Source organism: Sorex fumeus, unplaced genomic scaffold (genome assembly GCF_029834395.1).
Source record: "Sorex fumeus unplaced genomic scaffold, SorFum_2.1 ptg000078l, whole genome shotgun sequence".
Classification (NCBI taxonomy): domain Eukaryota; kingdom Metazoa; phylum Chordata; class Mammalia; order Eulipotyphla; family Soricidae; genus Sorex; species Sorex fumeus.
In genome coordinates this window covers 5,823,427-5,844,715 of record NW_026606135.1, presented here as the reverse complement: position 1 = coordinate 5,844,715, position 21,289 = coordinate 5,823,427, and the positions used below count along the sequence as shown (strand labels likewise).

The window sequence follows — 21,289 nt, the reverse complement described above, 5'->3', positions numbered from 1 at the left end:
CAAACCTGGGAGAATGTGACCAATGGGAATATGAGTCAGGAAAGATGACCAGAAAGTTAACTAATATGAAGGTTTATTCTTTAATGTTAAGTGAGTTAGATGCCAACACATGAAGTGAACCATCTATAAAGCATGCAAGAATCCTCCACTTCCCCTTACCCCACACCCTGCCAGAGACTACCTGCTTTAAATCCCTCCCTAAGCCTGAATGCCCAAGCCTGGCCCCACTTTCTGTTCTTTCGTATGTTGGTAATCATCCAATACTCCACATCTTCCTGCTTCTATGACTCACCCCAGCACCACTGGTCCCCTCTCAATTTTGTCCTCGAATATTTTTTTAGGGGATAGATTGTAATAGCACTTGTCTTACAGGCAGCTGACCCAGGTTCGACCCCCAGAAACTGAGTATAGCCTCGAACCCCATCAGGAGTGAGTCCTGAGCTCAGAACCAGAAGTAAATCTTGAGTACTGCTAGACGTGACCCAAAACAAAAAACAATGGGGCCAGGGGTATAGTAACTATTATTAAATGTCCTTTTACCCTGTTCATTTCTTTCATAGTACTGACAAAGGCTTGCATAAGAATATCTCTGGAATAGAAAGTTCCTTTCCTTTTCCTTTTCCTTTTCTTTTATTAGTGAAACCGCATGAGGTACAGTTGTAGACTTACAAACGTTTGTGCTTGGGTTTCAGTTATAAAATGATCGAGTACCCATTCCTCCAACAGTGTCCATTCTCCACCACCAATGATCCTAGTATCCCTCCCACCCTCCACCCCATCCCCCTGCCCCACCCCACCTCTATGGCAGGGCATTCCCCCACTCCACCCTGCCTCTGTGGCAGGGCAATCCCTTTTGCTCGTTCTTTCCTTTAGGGTGTTGTAGTTTGCAATAGAGGTTTTGAGTGGCCATCATGTTCACATCCCGAGCACGCATCTTGCTTCCCGAGCGAGTGCTCCAAACATCTTTTACTTGGTGCTCCCGTCTCTCTCTGAGCTGCCTTAGAAAGTTACTTTAGAAGTTGTTGCTGTTTTATCTACCAAGAACCTGGCACACACAAATGCTTACTGAACAGACAAGTACACTTGTTTATTAATAATATTAAAGGAGCAATTATGTCTATTAATCATGCTTGCAAACAAAATTTCTCAAACTCACTGGTCTCAGGATTCCTTTACACTTTTTACTGAGGCTCCCAAACAGTTCATAGTCACGTGAGTCACATCAATGATCTATATATTGGAAATGTTTAGACATAAGACTACCCACACCTGTGCCATCAGTGTCAGAGAGGTGATACTATCTTGCATGCCACTTAGCTTCTAGAAATACCAATATACAGTTGTGAGAGGTTAACTGGAAAAGTCAAATAACATCTTCATATGATTATGTAATGTTTTACTATTTCTCCCCACACTTCAGGAGACTCACAACCAAAATATGAAGACTAAAGGTTGGGCCAAAAACAGTAATTAGTCAGAAGGAAAAAATTACAAAAAGAAAAAGGAAAAATACATATAAAAATTATGGTCAAACTTTGTAAATGGGTAGTAAAGCCGCAAAACACTGTCCATGATGCGTCCTCAAAACTCAAAGTGAGGCTATGTACTGTCTTCAATGAAGTAGGCTGTCATCACTTCATGGCACTTCAATTCACTAGTTTCTGCCACAGAAAAATGGGGGTCTTGCTTTAAGATAATTGTTTTCTATACTTCACATAAATTAAGAAAAGAACACTTTGCCTTATCCCATAAGCTTTTAGCAACTCTCTGGTCAACTATGTATCAGATTCAGAGAGAAGACATCTTTGTCAAGCACTGTAGTACTATAGTACTGTCCTCCCATTGTTCATCGATTTGCTCGAGCAGGCCCAGTAATGCCTCCATTGTGAGACTTGTTGTTACTGTGTTTGGCATATTGAATACGTCACAGGTAGCTTGCCAGGCTTTGCCGTGAGGGCAAGATACTCTTGGTAGCTTGCTGGGCTCTCCGAGAGGGGTGGAGGAATTGAACCCGGCTCGACCGGGCTGGCTGCGTGCAATTGCTACCCTACCGCTGTGCTATTGCTCCAGCCCTATCTTTGTCAAGACCACTGCAAAAATTGATGTGGCCTTATAAGACTATATTTAACAATGACCTGTGACATTCTGCTGTATCTCATTCCAATCTAATGGTAAGAGCATTTACTAAACAGTCAAAAGATCTAGGAGTTAATATTCAAATTCAATGAGTTTTGCTTGCCAAATAAGAGAACTGATCATTTTATGAGCCCATTAAACATAATCAAACTGTATTCTATCCAGGAAGATCTAATTAACCTGAGGCATATAATTATTATGGTATCTGAATAAAAGCAAGAAGATCTCTTAAATATTCTACAAGGAAACCACCATCAGCATCTAGAGTCTGCTTGGCTGCAAGGAATGAGGACATTCGTGCTCCAAGCCTTTTGAGTACCCAGTGTACCATAGGCAACTCAATGCTTGGGCCAGGTTCCATGCCCAGGGTGAGTAAGAATGGTTCCTGCAGAACATACGATTTCCATTTCTGTGTGCCCTTTCTGCTCATCAGAATCCAAAAGAGATATTTTACAAAGTTTAGCTCACACACGTAGGCCAATTTGTAGTGGCTAAAATGGGGGAAAAATTTCATTGAGACAGTGAAGTCAGTTCAAGCCAATCTAGAGAATTCCAATCTTTTTTAAAGCAGGGCTTCCCATTGCCTAAGACATACAACAGGGATGAGCACTACTGAAAACACTTCAGACTTATTACACAGTTGATTTTAAAATAATATGCTCCTTTCGCAGTGTTCACGATAGCCAAAATCCGGAAACAACCCAACTGCCCTAAAACAGATGACTGGTTAGAGAAACTCTGGTACATCTACACAATGGAATACTATGCAGCTTCAGGAGAGATAAGTTATGAACTTTGCTTATAAATGGATAGACATGGAGAGTATCATGCTAAGTGAAATGAGTTAGAAAGAGAGGGACAGACATAGAAGGACTGCACTCATTTGTGAAGTATAAAACAAACATAACATAAGGCTGACACCTAAGGATAGTAGATACATGGGACAGGTAGATTGCTCCATAGCTGGAAGCCTGCCTCATGAGCAAAGGGGAGAAGGCAGCTGGAATAGAGAAGGGATCACTAAGAAAACGATGGCTGGAGGAATCAATCGGGATGGGAGATGTGTGCTGAAAGTAGATAAAGGACCAAACATGATAACCTCTCAGTATCTGTATTGCAAACCATAATGCCCCAAAGTAGAGAGAGATTATGGGGGATAATGTCTGCCATAAAGGGAGGGGGAGGGTGGGAAAGAGGGGTTATACCGGGGATATTGGTGGTGGGAATGTGAACTGGTGGAGGGATGGGTGTTTGATCATTGTGTGATTGTAACCCAAACATGAAAGCTTGTAACTATCTCACTATGATTCAATAAAATTTAAAAAAAATAATAATCTACAATGGGAGGACAGTTACGGTGAATAATCTGCTGCTTTTGTGCATTCAGAAACATTTATTATTGTGAAATTTCATGATTTCTATGTTCAGTTATATGTCAATCACAAAAGGGGTTACAACCCACAGTTTAAGAATGAAAAGCTAGGCTTATCCTGTTCTGGAGAAGTCCATTTTCTTATTCTCTCTCTCTCTCTCTCTCTCTCTCTCTCTCTCTCTCTCTTACACACACACATACACACACTTTTTGTTAGAGGGAGGGTCACACCTGGCAATGAAAGGGGTGACTCCTGGCTCTGCACTCAGTAATTACTTGTGACAGTGCTCGGGAGACTATATGGAATGCTGGGGACAGAACCCGGGTCTGTCATGTATAAGGCAAAATGCCTTACCTGCTGCTGTACTATCACTCCAGCCCTGAATGTTCTCTATTAAGCATGTATCTCTCTGTATCAGTGTGTGTGAGTGTGTGTGAGTCTGTGTGTGTGTGTGTCATTGTCTCCCCTCACATTTATCTAATCTAAATAATCATTTATCTAAGTATATTTCTTATGCTCCTGGCTCTGCACTCAGGAATTATTCCTTGGCAGTACTCGGGGGACCATAAGACATGCCAGGGATCGATTTGGGATTAGCCAAATGCAAGGCAAATGCCCTATCTGCTATAGTATCGCTCCAGCATCCTAAGTATATTTCTTTAAATAAATTATTAAAGGCAGTAGTCAGGGAAGGGTACAACATGACATTGGTGAAGGGAAGCATTCACTCTGGAGAATAGAATGCTGAACGGAGGTATCAAGCGCCTACCATAAAGGCAGGCCGGGGAGTTGGAGAGTAACCGAGGACAGAGGTGAGGGAAGTGGACACTAGTGAAAAAAATAGTATTGGAACATTGACTGGAAAATCAATTATGAATGACTTGGTAACTTTGTAACTCATGGTGGTTCAATAAATCTTTTTAAAGTAAAGCAAAATGAAACCCCAGAGGAAACAAAAATATTGAAACAATGGATCACTTTGGAACAGAATCTAGATAGAACACTATGAGACAGTTTCACCTGTTCTCATCCTTTGCCTCATATGTAAGGGGTAAAGAGTAAACTGTAGAAGCAAGCAGACTACAGGTAACTGATTAACATGAGTATAAGCTAATGCTGAACCCAGCTGAAGGCTGAGCTGGCAGAAAACATCTGACAAAGACAACAAGGATTTCAAGTAGCATAAAATATACCAGTGATCTGACCTTTCCATGTCTCTTCAATGAAGTATCTGCTTTAAAATGTCTGCTACACTAAAGATAAGTTTACCTGTCAGGGTCTAAAAGTAGCTAATATATTCATTTTATAATTAGTGCAATAAGGAAATTCATTCTCAAGTTATCTTTCACAGATTTGCCTTCTTTCCTCCCCATTTACTTGGTAAAAGCCCAAATAACTATATTATACTGGTTCTCTTAGAAAGATGACACATTCTGCAACAAAATTTCATATTAATGGGTTCACTAGGAAGTTATAAGAGCATAGACCACTCCTGAGATTTTACCTGGGCCCAGTACAACATGAAAGATTTCATATTTTAAAATTGAGAGTTCAAAATCTTGGTTCTGTTCTTAGTAGAATGGCATAAGGTTTTCACATTTCCCTGATTCTGTGAGTTTTCGTACAGAGCTACAAACACTTCTAAAGAAAATGCCAATCATGCCTACAGGACTGTTCTTGTGATCATGTTTCTTTCTTATCTTTTTATGCTAATATTTAGTTTAGCACCTGGCCCAGGGAACACTCAAAAGTGTGAACATGAGGAAAAAAGAGAAAATCAAGGCAGGGAATGCTTTAGTTATTGTTCTAATTAAGTTAGAGTTCAGGGGTTGTGGAGATAACTCAAAGAGGTGGAGTGCAGATTTTGCCTGTATTTATACAAGATTTTATCCCTGACCCTGCATGGTCCCCTATGCACCACTAGATAAGTTCTGAACACCAAGAAATGAACAGTCACCCCAAGAACAGTCAAGAGTTCAGAGTTCAATCCAATTAATTATACAGTCTGTCTTTGATAATAATAATAACTACCATAAAGGACTATATAAACCTAAATTACTAGATTCAATAAGGTTTGACAGTCTTTACTATTGATTGCAAGTGTCCCACTGCTCCTCATAAATATTATTCTTAAACCCCACGACCCTGAAGGTGCATTCTTATCTGAATTTTACTCAACAGGATGTTATATCTCAGCAAAGTGTTTCCTAGCTATGTGTTCACTTGTTATGTGGCTTCCCCAAAGCCACATAGCTAGTAACCCTACTCCATTTAACCTCAGAGCTCTCAAAGAGCAACTCAGAATGCCTACTCCCCAGGCCTGAAGGGAGTACATGCACAAAATGTTCTTATAGGCTCCTGCTTTTTAACTGTGGTCAAAGTCCTACATGAGGTTGCATACCTTAAAATTTTGCTTTAAAGTAAATTTTTTATGTTATTACAATCATATGATTTGATTTTTATACTTATTCAACAAAGTAAACATGTTTATCTGGGGTTGCTTAAAATTCTTCAGGCAAAAGGGAATAAGGAGTGGAAAAATTTAAGAAACTCTGCTCTAGACTTTAGTTTCTTAAATTGTGGGGTTGTAACCCCTTGTTTAAGAAATGAAGCTCTATATCAGAGGTTCCCAAACTTTTTGGCCTACCACCCTTTTCATTAAAAAAAAAATTTATTCAGCATTCTCCTGGAAATCTACAAATGTGCCTAAGACCACTAATGCACCCCAAATCATTCCAGTGCCCTTTCTGCTGAATGGGGTCTGGTGAGTATCCTCCAGTTTGGAACACTAGACTAGTCCTGGATTGGAATCCTAGAGTCCAAATTAATATATCCTTAGAATCCTAGTGAAATGAAGGTATTACAACGAGTTGTAACTACAAAGGTTATAGACAAACTAGATAAACTTTGTCTCTGGTTTCCAGCCTGAAAGAAGAACTCTGAATTTTTTTTTGTCTCTTCTTTGTCCTGACACTTGAGGAAGTAGGTCACATGCTGGTTCTTAACCAGTGTTTTAAAATTACATATTAATGAGCTTGCTTATTTTTGCTGTTTTGTATCTATGTTTTGTGTCTATTTGACTGTAATAGGTAGTTCTGTTGTTGAATTTCCCTGATGACTATAACAAAAACAAAAGAACAAAATAGAGTTTTATTTCCTCATCACCTATAAATTAAACCATTTCTTAAATATTGGTATAGCTACCTCTAATAAGATTTCTATTTAGCAAGAGAAGCCTCTACAGAAACTGGTTTCACCAGAGTCTCAAAACTTTTCAAGTTATGAATTATCACATTTTATTTTGTTTGGGGGCCACACTGGCAGTGCTCAGTGTTTACTTTTGGCTCTACACTCAGGGATCACTCCTGGCAGGGTTTTGGAGAACCTTATGGGGTGACAGGGATCAAATATGGGTTGGCTGTATGCAAAGCAAGTGCCCTTAAACAGTTTTTTGTTTATAATCCTACACATAATGGTTTCTTGTGGATGTAATTCTGATACCACATCCTTCACCAGTGCACCCATCTCCCTCCACTCCCTCTCAACCATCCTCCCTCTCACCCACCCTCCAACTCAATTGTGTCAGTACCCCCTTTGGAATGTTGTTGCTGTCTCACTGTTTATCTTTAAGTCCCACATATGTGAGAGAGATCATTCTGTAATTTGAAAGAATATATGCACATTCTTGTTCATTGTTGCACTTAGTACAATGTTCAAGATATGGAAATGACCCAAATGTCCAACTATAGATGAATGGATCAAGAAGTTGTAGTATATATATACAATGAAAAATTATGTGGCTCTAAGAAATAACAAAACCATGCACAATTTGCAGCAACATGGATAGAACTAGAGTGTATCATGCTTAATGAAGTCAGACTGAATGATCACTTTTATACTTGAATGATCACTTTATACTTGAATCCTCTCACAGCTCCTGCTGCTACTCCTCTTTGTGAAGCATTGGGTCTCTCACTTTAAGAGCGGGAAGCAATGGTGACTCCCTCTCATACTTAGCAGGGCATTTAGTTTGAGTGGGGAGACACTCTAACAGAGATAGGTTAAGTTTTTTTTCACACAGGTGCTTGGCAGAACAAGAGAAATATATATTATGTATGTATATATTATATATATTATATATACACACATATAATATATATATAGTATACACACACACCACATTGTGCAACCTTTGAATGAAAGGATATAGTATACACACACAGACACCACATTGTGCATCCTTTGAATGAAAGGAGAAAGTATTAGTTCCCTTTGGAATAGAGCAGTCATCAGTCTAATTCACTGGACAATGCAAATGTAAAAATAAATGCAGTGTCTACTTTAAATCCACTACTTTAACCCTCAACTCAGTAGAAGAGTCTATTCATAACCTTATCCAAATCACCAACAAAGTCTGTTCCAAAAGACTTAACTAGTTGAACAGTCTTTGGAAGGTTCTGATCTGACTATGTTCACAGATGGAAGAAGCTTTATGGATCAAAAACCCCAAAAAGTCAAATATGCAAAAGTAACTCTCCAGAAACCCTAAAGGCTAAAGCCCTCCCATAGATATATCAGCTCAAAACACTGAGCTCACAGCTCTCACAAAAGCCTCATATCTGGAAAACAGTAAAGTTATTATCTATATAAACTTTTAGACTTTCATGATTATACATACTCATGGAGCTGCATGGAAAGAGAGACTTGCTAACCTCATATTAAGGAAATTTCACCTTGTTGGATGTCATTATGGATAAAATAGAGGTAGCTATGACTCACTGACCTAGATAGAAGATCAAAAGTCAGACTGAAAGCAAAAACCTGGCTGAAAAGGCAGTCAAAAAAGCTTATCCATAAACTAAACTCAGCCACAAAACTCAGCTTTTCATTTTGGTGCCAACTTCTCTTCTTTTAAACCAAATGCACATCAAGAGCACAAGAATGAATATTTGATATTGATCCAGCTTACTCACAGAACTTCCAATATATGACCTCTAAAATGAGGTGGATATGCAATAAGGATAGAAAAATTCTAGTGCTCTTGTATGTGACTGATGAATAAATATTTAACTATATATATCAAAGTACCCATATATATCAAATCAGAGTGCCACCCTTCAATGAAAGTAGAACTGCTTCCTTAGTCCCATTATGTAGCCAAGAGCTCAAAGGTCACAGGGAAGTGACTGACAGGTCTTATAAATAACCCTAAGGCAGGATTCCCACTTACCATCAAAGAAACACAAGCTTGCAGCTACAACCTTGAAGATGAGGAACAAATGAAATTAATTGTCATGCCTCTGGATACAGAAGACTGTAGGTATTTCTTGGTGTTTGTCACTATCTCGCCAGGTGGCAATCCATAAAAAACAGGTTGAAGTGAAATGTTATTAAAGGATATTAAAGAATAACATGTCTAGATGCAGACTGCCTTATCCTCTACAGTGATACCAGAGGTTTCTTTGTTGCTAAAATATCAGGAGCCTTAAAAATTCAATGGAAATTGCATGTCTTCAATAAAGTAGTAAAAAATAAACCATACCCTAGCTAAAATACGTAAAGATACTACCCTGGCTTGGGGCAAAAACGCAACTGCCTTACTTAGGGTAAGTGTGGCTCCTAGAAGTGGCTTTAATTCAGATTTTTTAAAATGTTACACAACCTAATTCTGAATTAATGTACAGTTTACAAAATGAGAATATGTTGAGATCTTTTTTTCTGTTTAGTGTGTACCATCTTTAAGGGGCAACCTTAACAGCTATTTGTAAAGCTATTTGCTTGTAGCAATTTCTTTTTTCCCATGGATATACCCTTCCTTGGTATCTGGGAAATTTGGAAAATGAGAATGCCACCCTGAACTTAAATCTGGAACTCAAATTTAGATAAAGAGAATGCTACTCAGAAAATCAACTTCACTCAAACTGGATTGGGTCCTACCAGGTACTCTTGGCTACCCACTATTCATAAATAAGACATGTAGGAAATGTAGCCATGGATCCATCATATTCCAGTCAAACTGCTCTTCCACTACAGGATTCTCTGAGATCTTACTGACCTTACTATCAAATATTCCTGAACGTTCCAATATGGGTGGACAACTATAGCTTAAACTTTACCAAATATTTTTGTGAGCTACTAACAGATTTAAAATTGCTCTTTCAAGATAATGGAAAAAATTCTACCTCTAGTTTTAGTAATCTTTTGCCTTGTAGTTATAATAATTTTCTACCTTTCTGTACTTTTTGAGAAGCCAAATCATGTTTCTTTGAGAAGCCAAATTACGTTTCTCATAATAACTATAACAGTAATAATTCTTAGTATTCTAGGACTTATTTTCCCACTTATCAAATGTGGCACCTCAATTCTATTCAATGTCCTAAAAAATTTTCCCCAGTACTATAAATTCCTCACATCCTACTATACAGCCCTTGTCATAAGTAAGTAGTGTATAGTGACACTGTAGTGACAGTGACAGGGTAGCAAGTACAGTGTCAAGTAAGTAGTGACAGTGAAACAAGGCTACCTGACAGTGGTAAAATGGTAAGGTTAAAAATTTATAATGTAACTATCAGGAAGAAACAAGAAGCAGAAATTCCCACTCCCTTCCCCCAGTTTCTCAAAAACAAGAAGAATAATATAAGAACTGTTACTGATTCTTTTATTTTAGGAGGCAATGTATATTGTTCTGTTAGTCCTGAAGCCCACCTCCCACTTGTCAAGCAACAGATAAAACAGAAGTTTCAAGCCCCTCTTTGTAGACAACGGGGTAGGGAGGTAGATTTTAGCATTGTTATTGCCCCTGTTGAACTCTGGAATGCAATAAAGGTCTTTCCCTTCTAGTCAAAGGTGTGCCAATATTTGACTTTCTGATCCAACAGGTAGCAAACCTTCATTGGTCTTTGAAAGTACCTGTGGGTGCCAAGGAGATAGCTCAAATGGTGGCAGGTCTTGAATGTAATGCTAGAACCACAATGCTGAGCCCTAATGGGTGTTTCCCAGTAGTTTGTAAATTGAAATGGCATATAGACTATTATTTCTGATTATTTAGGAAGTCAAAGCAGCAGGGCAGATTTTGTTATATTAGTTGCATCTCTCTATCAGAATCTGTATGACACTGGCTGATAGACTGGGAGCTCTATCTCTGCAAGGAGCCAGTATGGATATATCTGAATGGACAAGGGTTGAGGGAAGTAGTCCCGGGGAGTAAGCTAACTATAGTAAGGCACTTAGAGCTGCTGCGCAGTTCTAGTATATGACATGCTTTCTGGCAGGTTTCTCCAGTGCCTATTCCAGGCTACTGGATGGCCAACACTCATCACTTTCTTGGAGTTTGCTTTTCCAGGTTTCTCTTCCTCTCAGACACCATCCAGTTGGAGGTGATCTTCAGATTTAATGTACACCAGTAAGAGGCAAAAAGAAGTCAGGCAGCTTCTGTGAAAGTTCTTGCCTTCCCTTATTCTTTGCCACTATTTTCCTGCCAAGGCCACAGGACTTTCCTACCTGAAAGTCCAACTCCTATCTGAGACTATGAGGGGCTAAGGAAGAAGATGACAACATGCTAAGGAAGGTATGCCAGAGAGGAAACAAAATGCCTTGATCTCTAGAAACATCTGAGCAACTGCATCAGCCTTGGGACTCCTATCTCCAAGATATCACTGGAGACATAGAAATCTGTAATTATGCTATCATACAGCTACATTGTTTGTCACTACCACTGGAAGTGAATTCCTAATTAAGGTGACAGGCATTCAGGAGACTCAGATTTCTTTAATATGAAATGATTTCTACCAAAAGAAATGGGTTTTTCTCCCATTAGTCACTTCTCCCCTGACAAACACATAACCCAGCACAACAGCCTTGTACCTCACTGTACTGGTTCCAAGACAGATTAAAGAAACATTCAAAAATCATATATTAGCTGCACAGAGATACTAACCTGGCAAAATTTTCTGGTACCTAGGGGTTTGGGGCTGAAAACTTCAGACCTTCTCAGAGTTGGGATGAGCAACTTCCCATACCTCTCTATACTTTGGGGAACCCCAGCAGCCACACTCATGTCCCATTGCCACTGCCATGTAAGATCACCTACTGGCCTTGTTCCAGAGACTCATAAATATATCTCAAAAGAGATCAACAAACTGCAAAAAATTCTTGGATACCCAGTCCTGGCTGAGACCTCAGAGGCAATCTTGGAAGAGTAGCAGGCCAAGTTCCCACCCTATCAAAGCCAGTCAGCCACACTAACACCCCAACAGCTGCTGCTCTGCCTCCGGCTGGACAGCCCAATTAAATATTCTGTAGTGCCATCTCTAAACTCTACAATACTAACATCCCAGTAGTAATGCACCAGATTGGATGAGAATGTAATGTAGAAGCCAAGTAATCTTGACTAATGAAAACATTAACAAAAAAGGCTTAATCTTCAACAAGAGCTAGGTAAATCCTTAGACAAAGATTTATTATCTTCATGGTGAGACAACAATTTTCACAAATTTCTCTTACTGAAGTATTTTTTATCATTCCACTAGCCAATTAGTGGTAACAAGTAATATAAAATAAATTATTGTAGGCCTGCAATAAATTATTGTAGGCAGGTTTACGGGGTGGTTGGGAAACTGGAGACAGTGGTGGAGAAAAGGTCACAGTGTTGGTGGGATTAATGTTGGAATACTGAATGCCTGTAATAAATTTTAATGAACAACCTTGTAAACCACAGTGTTTAAAGTGGGAAAAAATAAAAATTAAATAAAAAAATTAAATGCCAAAAACAATCGTATATTGAAAGAACAAAATACAGAGAAGCAAGGCCTAGGAGTGAAAAACAACAATAAAGTGAAACTCTACCTTAGAAATGTTACTTGAATGACTTGTGGAATGTCCCAAAGTCTTCTCATTCTGCAAGAAAACCAAAAATATATCATGTACAAACCTTCTTTGATGAAAATGTACAAAGAACAAGTATTGATCATAACAATCCTAGCAAATCATTATTCCCTCAGTTAGAATCTGCTGAATATAAACCTCTATGTACTAGGACAGCTATTAAGCACCGTAGCACTGCACTGTACTCCCATTATTCATCAATTTTCTCAAGTGGGCCCCAGCAACATCTTGGCATATCAAATACGTCACAGGTAGCTTGCCAGGCTTTGTCCTACAGGCAAGATACTCTCGGCAGCTTGCCGGGCTCTCCGAGAGGAGCAGGCGAATCGAACCCAGGTTGGCCGCGTGCAAGGCAAATGCCCTACCTGCTATGCTATTGCTCCAGCCCAGGACAGCTATTAAATATTAAAGAATTTGGCAAAGACGAGTAAAACAATAGTCCTTGCCCTAAAGAAATGTAAGTTAACAAGAGAATTATAGGAAATTTCAATTAAATTATAAACATAAGAGGGTGATAATAAATGTACTTCTAAAGTCAGAATAAGCCATGTCTGCAGAGTACAAAAGAGCAAAATTTTAAAAAAATGAACAGTACATTCTAAGTGAAAAGAACAAAAGCTTAGCAAATATATCAGTGTCTAGAATAGGAATAAGGCATACCTGAAAGTGCTCTATTCTATTTCAAGTCAAGACTATGTTTCAGTGTCTAATAGAAATCTTCACAAATTATCTTGATACAGTCCTTAATACACTCAGTTCCACTTAGTGAATTCTGCCATCTTGTAATCCTTGAATCACAAAGCTTCTATAGACCCTCCTTCCACAAAAGAGATGCCATATATACTTCCCTGACTTGCTCTGGTCTCCATATATCTTTTTTCCCCCAGTTTTTGGGTCATACCCAGCTATACTCAGGGCTTCTTCCTGACCCTGAGCTCAGAGATCACTCCTAGCTGGCTCAGGGGACCAAAGGTAGTGCTGAGGATTGGACCCGAACTGGCCACTTGCAAGGCAAGCACCTTATCGGCTATACTTTCTCTCTGGCCCTCCATATATCTTGTATGGGCATTTGGGGGTTGGGGGGAGGGTGTGTAAGTTTACATTAAACATGAGAGTTCTTTAGAATACAGCTCTTCTCATTTGTTATCTTCCTTTGAACAGTGCTTCTGGAACTTTTGTGCACTCAATTCATTCTCTGACCTTGCTAAGTAAATGCAGACATTGTGATTTGTTTGGTCAGAGTTATGCTGAGCATTTGCTTTTCCAGTAAGCTTACAGATGACTTCCATGCTTTATTACCCGCATCACACTTTAATACATCAGTTTCATTCTAAATCCTGGATCAGAATAATCCATAAAAGCTATTTTTAAAGTAAATAATGAATATTATATGAGAAAGTGTGGGGGCTGAAGTGATAGCACAGTAGGTAGGGCGTTTGCCTTGCACATGGCCAACCCAGGTTCGATTCTCAGCATCCCATACGGTCCCCCAAACACCGCCAGGAGTAATTCCTGAGTGCAGAGCGAGAAGTAACCCCTGAGCATCGCTGGATGTGACTCAAAAAGAAAAAAAAAGTGTGTTCAATTACCATGATACAAATAAATCAATTAGAAAACAGACTGATACAAGTTGGGAAACGATGGATCTGAAGGTGTGAGAAATAATGCAATAATGTTCTGTTAATGTAAGAAGTTACCAAATCACAAGATAAAGAAAAGCTCTGTTGAGAGAGAGATTTCATAATTTAATCAGTCCTGTCAATGATGTTTTGCTAAGTCCACATGTAGGTTCAACAGAACATACCTGTGGAAAAGAACAAAGGAGAAAAACTACAGAGACCATAAAAACAAACACCCTGGAGAGGAGAGGCAAAGAATTAACTAGAAAATAATGTGAGCTGTCAAAGCGAATTTTTAGGACTCTATAAAAGAATCAAACAAGAGATCTTGGCCATCTTGCCAGCAGAGAAACAACCCTACGTCACATCTCCAAATGAACATGATACTGCCAAATCTTCCCGGGCAGAATGGTTTGGCTGACATAGAAATGCCCGAGCTCCACAACTGAACCTCATCAAACTGCTAAGTCACAAAACTGTTCCAGATCTATAGTTTCTGGTCCATGTGGCGACACCTCAAAAATTTCACAGTACTATCATCCCAGTAGGGTCACAGCAAATGTGACTGGAAAACTGCATAAAAGACCACCAATTCCCAAAAGGGGGGGGGGGAGAGAGAGAGAGAGAGAGAGAGAGAGAGAGAGAGAGAGAGAGAGAGAAAGGCACCTGCCACAGAGGCAGGCAGGGGGTGGAAGATGGGGGGTGATGGGAGGGGACACTGGTGCTGGAAAAAGTATACTGGTGGAAGGATGGGTGTTGGAATAAAGTATGACTGAAACCCAATAGCTTTGTAAGGGTCTATCTCACAGCAATTCAATAAAAAAGTTTTAAAAAAATAAAGCTCACCAAGCTCAATGAGCCCATGAAGTAACACAAAAGGCTCAACTAGAACTAACCAGCATAGTAGAATGACTTTAGTAACATCATTGTGAGAGATAAAAATTATCATAAATTGACTCTCATTAGCCAAAGATTTTATCATTTCATTTGCCTTTGTACTGTAACAAACAATATGAAATAAATTTGACTGTGCCTGCAAAGGTTAGGGAAGACAGGCTGGGATGGTGGATGGGCAACTGGAGACACTGGTGGAGGGAAGAGCACACTGGTAATAGGACTGGTAGTGGAACTGGTGTTGGAATATTTAATGCCTGAAATGACAGTATTATGGAACATCTAAGTAAACCATGATGTTATAAATTTTTTTAATAAGAGACCACATATGAGACTTGCACTGAAATTCTGACCAGTAATATTTAAAAACAAAGTAACAAAAACTTTAGCAGAAACTGCTAAATGCTTATCAAATATTAATCTCTATAAACAAAACTGCAATTGTTCTGAGCTACAGTAGACCCAAGCACAGATATATACTTTCTCACTATCTTCCCTCTAGATAAATATGGGACATAATGAAACACATGTATAATGAGTATGCCAAAGAGAAAGACAAAGTTATCAAAGAAATAATGGCTAAGAATTTCCCAAACTGAATGGAAATGGCACCAGTAATGTCTCACAACAAATTGTGAGACTTGTTACTGTTTCTGGCATATCGAATATGTCACAGGTAGCTTGCCAGGCTTTGCCGTGCGGGCGAGATACTCTCAGTAGCTTGCCGGGCTCTCTGAGAGGAGCGGAGGAATCAAACTCAGGTCGGCTGCATGCAATGCAAACGCTCTACCTGCTGTGCTATCGCTCAAGACCATGATAAAATAAACATAAAAATAAGAGAAGGAAAATTCCTCAACTTGATAAACAGCATCTAAGAAGAACTACAGGTGGGACCAGAGTGATAGTCTACAGGGGTAGGGCTCATACCTTACAGGTGGCCAATCTGGGTTTGATCCCTGGTACCTCATATAGTCCCCTGAACATGCCAGGAGTGATCTCTGAGCACTGCTGGTGTAGCCCAAAAACCAAAAATATAGAACAAAAACAACTACAGGTGACATTATATCTAATGATGAAAGATTAAATACACAGAATTTAGGGCTTAGATAAATAAGACAATGATAATCTCAGGATAGAGAAATAGTACAGGGCTTGTTTAAGGCACTTTCTTTGCACACAGATTACTCTGGTTTAATCCCTAGTACCACATATGATCCCCCAAGCACCTCTAAGCACAGAGCCAAAAGTAAGTCCTAACTACTGCCTGGTATGTCTCAAAAACAAAACAGAAAAATGATGGGGGAAGAGAACTTGTGCCACACCCAGTGGTACTCAGGGCTTATAACTGCTTGCCTCTGCTATTACAAGTGACCTCTGGCGGTGGTCCAAGTGTGCGCTCTCTCTCTCTCTCTCTCTCTCTCTCTCTCTCTCTCTCTCTCTCTCTCTCTCTCTCTGTCACTGTCACTGTCCTCCCATTGTTCATCGATTTGCTTGAGTGGGCCCAGTAACATCTCTATTGGAGACTTTTGTTGTTACTGTGTCTGGCATATCGAATACGTCACGGGAAGCTTGCCAGGCTCTGCCGTGCGGGCAAGATACTCTCGGTAGCTTGCCGGGCTCTCTGAGAGGGGCAGAGGAATCGAACTCCGGTCATCCATGTTGGCTGTGTGCAAGGCAAATGCCCTACCCGCTGTGCTTTCGCTCCAGGACCCGAAAGATGGTGAGCTATGCCTGGGCAGGGCGAAGCCAGAGGAAACTCTGGTGGAGGTCCGTAGTGGTTCTGACGTGCAAATTGGTCGTCCAACCTGGGTATAGGGACGAAAGACTAATGGAACCATCTAGTAGCTGGTTCCCTCTGAAGTTTCCCTCAGGATAGCTAGCGCTCTCCCACAACCACCCATGTAGTTTTATCTGGTGAAGCGAATGATTAGAGGTCTTGGGGCCGAAACAATCTCAACCTATTCTCTCTTTCTCTCTATATATATATTTATATTATATAAATATACGATGTATTATTAAATATCTACCATATATGTATTCTATATTTTATATTATATATAATTATGTTATATTATGTGATGTCATATATGTTATCATATATTATAACAGATGTATATCACATAAAATTTCTTATAAATATACAATTCCATGTTGTATTTAACATGGGAGCCAGAGCAATAGTACAGTGGGTATGGCACTTGCATTGCATGCAGCCAAACTGGGCACAATTCCTAACATTCAGACAGTTCCCCAAGTTCACCCGGAGTAATCCCCAAATGCAGAGTCAGAAATAAGTCCTGACCACCACTTTTGTTTTGCCAAAACAAAAAGAAAACATCCTTCACTGCTGGTGGGAATGCCGACTGGTTCAGCCCTTTTGGAAAACAGTATGGATGATTCTCAAAAAATTAGAAATTGAGCTCCCACTTGACCCAGCAATACCACTCCTGGGAATATATCCCAGAAAGGCAAAAAATATATCCCAGAAGTGACATCTGCACTTGTTTGTTCATTGCAGCACTCTTTACAATAGCCAGAATCTGGAAAAACCCTGAGTGCCCAAGAACAGATGACTGGTTAAAGAAACTTTGGTACATCTACACAATGGAGTACTATGTAGCTGTTAGAAAAGATGAAGTCATGAAATTTACATACAAGTGGTACTCCATGGAAAGTATCATGCTAAGCGAAATGAGTCAGAAAGAGAGGGATAGACATAGAAAGATTGCATTCATCTGGGGAACATAAAGTAACAAAATAGGAGACTAACACCCAAGAATAGCTGAGATGAGTACCAGGAGGTTCACTTCATTGGAGGCCAACTGCACATGTTAGGGGAAAAGGCAGCTCAGATAGAGAAGGGAGCACCAAATAAAGTGTGTTGGGAGGATCCTCCCAGGATGGGAGAAGCATACTGAAAGTAGACTATAGACCGAACATGACTGCCACTCAATGCCTCTTTTGCAAACCACAGCACCCAAAAGGAGAGAGAGAACAAAAGGGAATGCCCTGCCACAGAGGCAGGGTTGGATGGGGGGATGGGGGGTGGGAGGGATACTGGGATCCATGGTGGTGGGAAATGGGCACTGGTGGAGGAATGGGTATTTGATCACTGTATAATTGAAACCCAAGCACAAAAATTTGTAAGTCTAAACCTGTACCTCATGGTGTCTGACTAATAAATTTTTTTTTAAAAAAGAAAACAAAAATATATTCATGTCGCTGTGTATCTAATGGGCTGGAGCAATAGCACAGCAGTAGGGCGTTTGCCTTGCACGCAGCCAACATGGCCGACCCGAGTTCGATTCCTCCGCCCCTCTCGGAGAGCCCGGCAAGCTACCGAGAGTATCTCTCCCTCAATGCAAAGCCTGGGAAGCTACCTGTGATGTATTCAATATGCCAAACACAGTAACAACAAAGTCTCCAATGGAGAAATTACTGGGTCAGCTGGAGCAAATCCATGAACTAAGGGAGGACAGTGACAGTGACAGTGTATCTAATACATAGAACTTTCTCATCACATAAAACTTTACACATTGTTTCTTTGTTTTTCCTTGTGTGGGGTGGGGGGTGTGGGACCACACCCAGTTTGATCAGAGCTTACTCATGATTCCGTGCTCAGGTAAACACTCCTCGAAGTACTTAGGGGATTACATGTGGTGCCAGGGACTGAATGCAGATCAGCCACATGCAAGCATGTGGCTTACCTATTGTGCCTTATCCATTGTTCCATTTGTCTGGCTCCCCATGACATTATATATATTAAACAACTCCCATTTTCCTTGTCTCCCCAGATAACTAGCAACCTCTATTCTTCATTTCCAGACATCTTTGCTTAAATATATTTTATTTCAGTAGAGTGAACATTTGTCTTTTGTGGCTAGCTTCTTTCATTTAGCATAATGTCCTAAAATTCATCCATGTTGCATGATGTCACAATTTCTTTCCTTTCTAAATGCTAAAAAAGTAATATTCACGTTACATGTAATAGTCATGTATCACTTGATAACATTTAGGCCAGTGATGAGCCACAAATACAACAGTGGTCCAATAGGCTATATGACAAAGATGTGTAGTAGGCTACACCATCTAGGTTATATAAGATTATATAGGTTACATATATATATGTAACAAAACTATATATATATATATATATATATATATATATATATATATATATTGGGCTGGAGCGATAGCACAGCGGCAGGGCGTTTGCATTGAGTGCAGCCAGCCTGGCTAAGCTGGGTTCGATTCCTCCACCCCTTTCGGAGAGCCCAGCAAGCTACTAAGAGTATCTCGCCCGCACAGCAAAGCCTGGCAAGCTACCCGTGATGTATTCAATATGCCAAATACGGTAACAAGTCTCATGACGGAGATGTTACTGGGCCCGCTCGAGCAAATTGATGAACAACGGGAGGACAGTGCTATATATATAGGTTATATACTCACACAATGACAATAAATATATTTACACAATGACAAAATCATCTATGACACATTTCAGAACGTACGCCCACTGTTAAGCAATGCATGACTGTAACATAATGTTTATTCATTCATCCATCAATGGTCAACTGTATTGCTTCTACTTTATGCACTTTAACGATGTTTTGAATATATATCAAAATATTTTAATATCCTATATAAAAATATTTTAATATCCTCAGTAGGGCACTTGTCTTGCATGCAGCCGGCCCGGCTGAGCTGGGTTCGATTCCTCCGTCCCTCTCAGAGAGCCCGGCAAGCTACCGAGAGTATCTTACCTGCAAGGTAAAGCCTGGCAAGCTCCCCGTGACGTATTCGATATGCCAAACACAGTAACAACAATTCTCACTATGGAGACGTTACTGGGCCCACTCGAGGAAATCAATGAACAGAGGACAGTAACAGTGACAGTGATCCTATTTTTAATTGATACTCTGTATACCACATGCTCATTCCCCAGGACCAGCAGTTGTAAAACTATGTCCTGAGTAATTCTGGTCTGGCCCTGGTGCCACCAAGCAACAGTAGGGTGACTCCTGTATCCCCCAGGACCACTAGGTCTTGGCATTAAACTGTCCATCCCAATTAAAAGAATACTAGTGGAGTTAGCTTCTTGGTTTCCTAAGCAGTGACTGGAACTATCAAAAAAAAATAGATGAATAAAGAATTAGTGATCTTATTTTTCTCATTTAACATAGGAATGGTACACTCTGAAGTCTGACATTTGAGAATCTGTAGAAAGTTCACAGAATGGACCAGAGAGATCACTCAAAGATCTGGGCAGGGAACTGCTATTTCCCAGGAACTCTGCCCCTACTCATTGCAAGAGTGACTGGTTGAAGGACAGAATAATGTTAACTACTTTAAGCCAAAGTACCGGAATCCTCTCTTAGAGCTATCCTATTTACCCTATCTCCTGATGAAAATATTTGGCATCTGTTTGAAAGGGAAAGAATCTTTAGTCTCTTATTAAATTTGTTTGGTTAACATAAATAAACTAACCTCACAGCTTAAGAACTTGGAGAAGGACCAACAAAAGGAGCACAACCCGAACAGGAGGAAGGAAATAATAAAACTCAGAGCAGAGATTAACGAGATGGAAACCCAAAAAACAATTCGAAAGATCAATGAAACCAAGAGCTGGTTCTTTGAGAAAATTAACAAGATCGATAAGCCCCTAGCAAAACTCACAAAGAAAGGGAGAGAGAAAACACTAATAAACCGAATCAGAAATGAAAAGGGGGTCATTACAACAGAAACTACAGAAATTCAAAGGATCCTCAGGGAATACTTTGAAAAGCTTTATGCCACGGAACATCAAAACCTCGAGGAAATGGATAAATTTCTAGACACCTACAGACTCCCAAGGCTGAACCAAGAAGACCTGGAATACCTGAACAGACCTATCACCATCAAGAAAATTGAAATGGTAATAAAAAGTCTCCCCAAGCACAAAAGTCCTGGCCCGGATGGATTCACCAGTGAATTCTTCCAAATCTTTAAAGAAGACTTACTCCCAATCCTCTTTAAGCTTTTCCATGAAATTGAAATATCAAATACACTTCCCAACAGTTTCTATGAAGCAAATATCACACTGATACCAAAAGCAGACAGAGATAACACAAAGAAAGAGAACTACAGGCCGATACCCCTGATGAACACAGATGCAAAGATCCTCAACAAACTACTAGCAAATAGAATCCAACTACTCATCAAAAAGATCATACACCATGACCAAGTAGGATTCATCCCAGGGATGCAAGGATGGTTTAACATTTGGAAATCAATCAACATAATCCATCATATCAACAAAAGAAAAGATAAAAAGCATATGATCATATCAATAGATGCAGAGAAAGCATTTGACAAGATCCAGCACCCCTTTATGATGAAAACCCT

At 39.8% G+C, this 21,289-nt stretch overlaps 1 protein-coding gene across 3 annotated transcripts in view; it reads right to left on the bottom strand.

Annotated features, from left to right (window-relative positions):
• Positions 1 to 21,289, bottom strand: part of MARCHF8 (membrane associated ring-CH-type finger 8) — a 116,640-nt gene that overhangs the window by 22,190 nt on the left and 73,161 nt on the right. For all 3 annotated transcript variants that reach the window (XM_056130425.1, XM_056130424.1, XM_056130426.1), the window contains exon 3: positions 12,354 to 12,404. In XM_056130425.1, the coding sequence (XP_055986400.1) occupies positions 12,354 to 12,404 (51 nt within the window). The remainder of the gene's footprint in view (positions 1 to 12,353; positions 12,405 to 21,289) is intronic.